This window comes from Physella acuta, unplaced genomic scaffold, assembly GCF_028476545.2.
Source record: "Physella acuta isolate Inbredline_101_S28 unplaced genomic scaffold, ASM2847654v3 ptg000531l, whole genome shotgun sequence".
Taxonomy (NCBI): Eukaryota; Metazoa; Mollusca; class Gastropoda; family Physidae; genus Physella; species Physella acuta.
This window is the reverse complement of record NW_026732050.1, coordinates 290,665-295,000: the sequence shown is the minus strand read 5'-3', so window position 1 is coordinate 295,000 and position 4,336 is coordinate 290,665. Positions and strand designations below refer to the sequence as shown.

Sequence of the window (4,336 nt, the reverse complement as noted above, 5' to 3'; positions counted from 1 at the left end):
AATTTCATTTACCTATCTGAAATAGTACTCAAGTTATAGGCTTTTGAAAAATTCAAAGTAGGAAAAGTACCACTTCCGGTTATCGGAAATCGCTCAAAAGTTGATACGGATCTACGATTTTGATAAAATACTTATATTTGAAATTTCATCAACCTAGCTGCAACGGTACTCAAGTTATCGTGTTTACACACGGACACACACACACACACACAGACATACCGACAGAATTGCAAAGCCAAGTTTTTCAGACTGGATTACGCATAAAACCTATTAATTTGGATAAATCTGGATTGATAATTTTTGCCCTATTAAAATAAGTCCTCTATACTTCGGATGTGATGAAGGACTGAGGTGTAACACGGTGAAAATTGTTAAAATTTTAAGTGATTTTTGTGCACGATTACAATACTTTCTCTATACTTCGTATATACGAGAAAGTAAAAATCAAATCCCAAATCTCAGAAATCAAATGTCACGCGATAAAATAAAATGTTTAAAATGTCACACGACACGATCCAAACGATACATCAGACATTGGATGACACAAAAGGCAGGCAAAACAGAGTCACCGTGAAACAAAAAACAACACCATAAAGATTGATTTAGTGGTGAGCTACAATACGTTACCTAAATATTCGCATTTCTTTGTTGTACATTCCTCCAGCTTGTCTGAAACATGCAAGGCAATAGGTAGATTAAAGCTTGCAGCAGTTTTGTTTAACTCAAATATAACTTTAACTTTCAGAAAGAGGCAAAGGTTAGCTAAGTATATTAATGATAACAAATAGCTTGTGAAGCTGACTACTCAAATGATTTAAGTCGACACATATTGTGGCTGGATTGTAGCTTATAGGCTATATATTATAGTACTTAGAGTAGGTAGATTAAAGAATAAAGAAGCAATTACATTCATATACGAGATTTAGATTTACGTTTGTGTTTATGTTTAGATTTAGATTTAGCTTTAGCTTTAGCTTTAGCTTTAGATTTAGATTTAGATTTAGATTTAGATTTAGATTTAGATTTAGATTTAGATTTAAATTTAGATTTAGATTTAGATTTAGATTTAGATTTAGATTTAGATTTAGATTTAGATTTAGATTTAGATTTAGATTTAGATTTAGATTTTGGTTTAGGTTTTGGTTTAATATTTTAACAATATATTTGTCTTTTTAAATACTTTGTCAATAAGTTTATAGCATCTTATTAAATACCGGGTTCTGTCGCTTTACGTAGTTTTGTCTAACAGGCATTCTCAGGATGACAGTAATTATAAGGAGTGGTAATTGACAAGGATAATATTGTCATTAGACCGTTAATTGGTGGACTGGAATGTTTACTGATTGGTAGCTATGTGGGTAAGTGCCAATAAGGATGCATTTACGTACACGTCGGTTATAAATCAAGTTTAAAGTATATATGCAACCCTTATCCAATGGTTAAAATAAATACTTTTGATGATGTAAAGTATTCCCATAGTACCTACTGTTACGGATCATTTGAGGTCAGGTTAGAATAGGGTAGAATAGTCTCGAACTTAGGGGAGAGTGCGTGTGTGAGATGTGTTTACCCTACTGTGTAATAACCCCGGTGTATTTATGTATTGTAATCCCAAGGTCGAATGCGGGTATAAAAGGGGGAATGAACGATTGTGAGGGGGTCAGCGGTTAGTGGTAGCGGGTAGGACGAGGGTTGCTCTGTTATGTGTAAAGAATTGAGACCGAATAAAAGTATTGAAGTAAACACGAATCGTCTCTTGAGTTGTAATTAAACCTGAACGTATTGACTGGTGTTCGCACTTACTTTACAGGAATTCGAACTCGAGACTTTCGAGTTTGCTGTCTAGCGCATCACCCCTAAGCCACGCCGTCCCCATACTCGTTCACTCGCCTTTTATACCCGTAACATTAAACTTTTATTAAAGACGTAACATTTTCAAAATACATGACGTGAAAGTTGAATGTAGTTGGCTAATTAGAGATATATGTCTTAAAATAAATGCCTGGTTAGAAAAGATTCGGTATACGCCTTAAATACATGCCATGTTTTAAATAAAAGATAACTTACGGCCCGTTTCTTCAGCGGTTGTCTCTCCTACAAAAACAAAAACCATCCAACAGAGAAACACGAAGACATCCATTGCTACAAGCATCTCTCACCTAGAGAATCACGTATATATGTGAGCGGCTGGAGTGTATTATTATTATTATTTGTAACTTAGAAGGTGAATGTATCGTTTCGTTTCATGTCGTAAATTGTTCGTAGTTTTTAGTTGTGTAGTCCCGTATTATGGCGCCGCTGTCTTACTGTTTATGTCCCTGTTTACAGCTAGTTTGTATATATTTCGTTTATATTGTTGTCAATGGTTATATTAAGTGTCTTTCTAAATAATTCTGTTGCATGTTTCGTGGCGTTTGGGTTGTTATCTGTGAATTAGGGACTATTTGTTTACGTGTAGTGTGCGAGGTGTGTGGAAGTCAGTTTCCGGAGTGATGGTTGATTGCTTTTGGATGTCGAGCGGGTGAAGGGAGGAAGACTGTGTGTCAGGTCCTGGACCATCCGGTGCATCAAATGTCAAAGAAACATCATCTAACTGTTAAACTAAGTGAATCCAATTCTTGTACGCTTGGACGTAGTCCGAAATTGGGTGTTTTGTTATATATAAATTGTTTCGTTGAGTTCGGTTTTGTATGTCTTGAGTGTTTTGTTTTGTCTAGATCTGAATCTAGATTCTAGTTTTTTATGTAAGTTTTGGTTCCATATTTTTGATAAATAAATCTTATTATATTGTTAAAGTTTTTTTTTTTTAGTAGTTTTATTATTTAGACTAAGGTTAGGTTATTAACCAGTCTGGGTTTATCCGGGCTTGCACTGACCGGACAGTAGTTAGTTAGATAAGCCTAGAAGGGTAGATTTTAGGTATTCACCGCTAGCAGGGCTTACATATACGTTTGGTAAATCAAGTTAGTTTCGTTAAATTATCTTTTTAAAATTTTCAATGTCAAGTTTAAATGAATAGGAAACTGAAAATTCGGTTTTTATACATTCACCTTAAAGTTTTAATTTCTAGCATGTAACCGATTTGGACAAAGTTTTAAATTCTGTATTCATATTACTATCATGAAATCCCAACCACAATTAAAATACCTCAAACAAAAAACTAAAAGGTCTCGGATAAAGTAAACTACAGTTCAATTTTTTTTTTTAATTTAAGATTATAACACATTAAATTCAACGTTAATAATGAATGAGAGTTATCGCTAAGATTAAGGTAAATACTACTTACAAAACAAATATTATCAGTCTTGAGTTACAGATGTTTTGAAACTAGCTTCAAACTCTCGTTCATTGACGCTATCGCTAATTAGATTCGATAAATATTTGACTGGTAACCAACCCCAGTAATAAAATTATTGAATCTACACAAACATGATCAATCAACACATGTTTACACAACAACACAACACATCAACGCGATGAACAAATCAACAGGTGCTGATTAGTATTGAGCTTTAATTAAACAAATCATCAAGTATTGATTAGTATTGAGATTTAATTAAACAAATCATCAAGTATTGATTAGTATTGAGATTTAATTAAACAACAGGAGCTGTTTATTATTTAGCTTCAAAAGTTTTCGTTATTATTGTTTGTGTATCATCCAGAATTTTCCTGACTGCGTCACTGCAATGTGTACCTGTAACCTTTGAAATCATAATGTGTTATGTGAACATATGGCCTCTGAAATTATGATGTGTTATGTGAACATACGGCCTCTGCAGTCATGATGTGTTATGTGAACATATGGCCTCTGAAATCATGATGTGTTAAGTGAACATACGGCCTCTGAAATCATGTGGTTTATATTTATATGAACCTGTGACCTCTAAACGCATAATATATTATGTGTCCATTTGATCCCTTCTTCTCTTTTCTTAATTGTAATGTTGGACGGGGGTTTCTCCAAAACATTAAGTGTCATGTGTCAATATTGTATGCACCAAATTTATATATTATAGTCCATTAACCCAGACTTCAGCCTGCTTTTCTGCCATGGTTAGCTTCCATTGCCTTTGTCCTTACTGGAACAAACTACAAGATAGCGGGTGTTTGAGTTTAGAGTTCTCTCTACTAGATGGGCTGCTGTCCAAAGCTTACTAGACTCATCTGCCTGGGGTTCAGACTCAGGACTTCTGGAGTAAGCACTCACACGTTCGTATGGCCGACCACGAGGTTCCCCTGTGACCTCTGAAATCATTATATTTGTTGTGTACCTTTGACCTCTGAGGTCACGATGTTGAATGTGTACCTTTGACCTCTGAGGTCACGATGTTGT

The 4,336-nt window shown here is 34.6% G+C and overlaps 1 protein-coding gene across 1 annotated transcript in view; it reads right to left on the bottom strand.

The window, feature by feature from the left end:
* LOC131945181 (neprilysin) overlaps positions 1 to 3,462 on the bottom strand; it is a 28,104-nt gene extending 24,642 nt beyond the window's left edge. The window contains exons 1-3 of the mRNA XM_059306210.1: positions 3,287 to 3,462; positions 2,068 to 2,159; positions 628 to 669 (exon numbers count right to left, since the gene is read on the bottom strand). Of these exons, the coding sequence (XP_059162193.1) occupies positions 628 to 669; positions 2,068 to 2,152 (127 nt within the window). The 5' untranslated portion in view covers positions 2,153 to 2,159; positions 3,287 to 3,462. The remainder of the gene's footprint in view (positions 1 to 627; positions 670 to 2,067; positions 2,160 to 3,286) is intronic.
* Between the last annotated feature and the right edge of the window lie 874 nt (positions 3,463 to 4,336).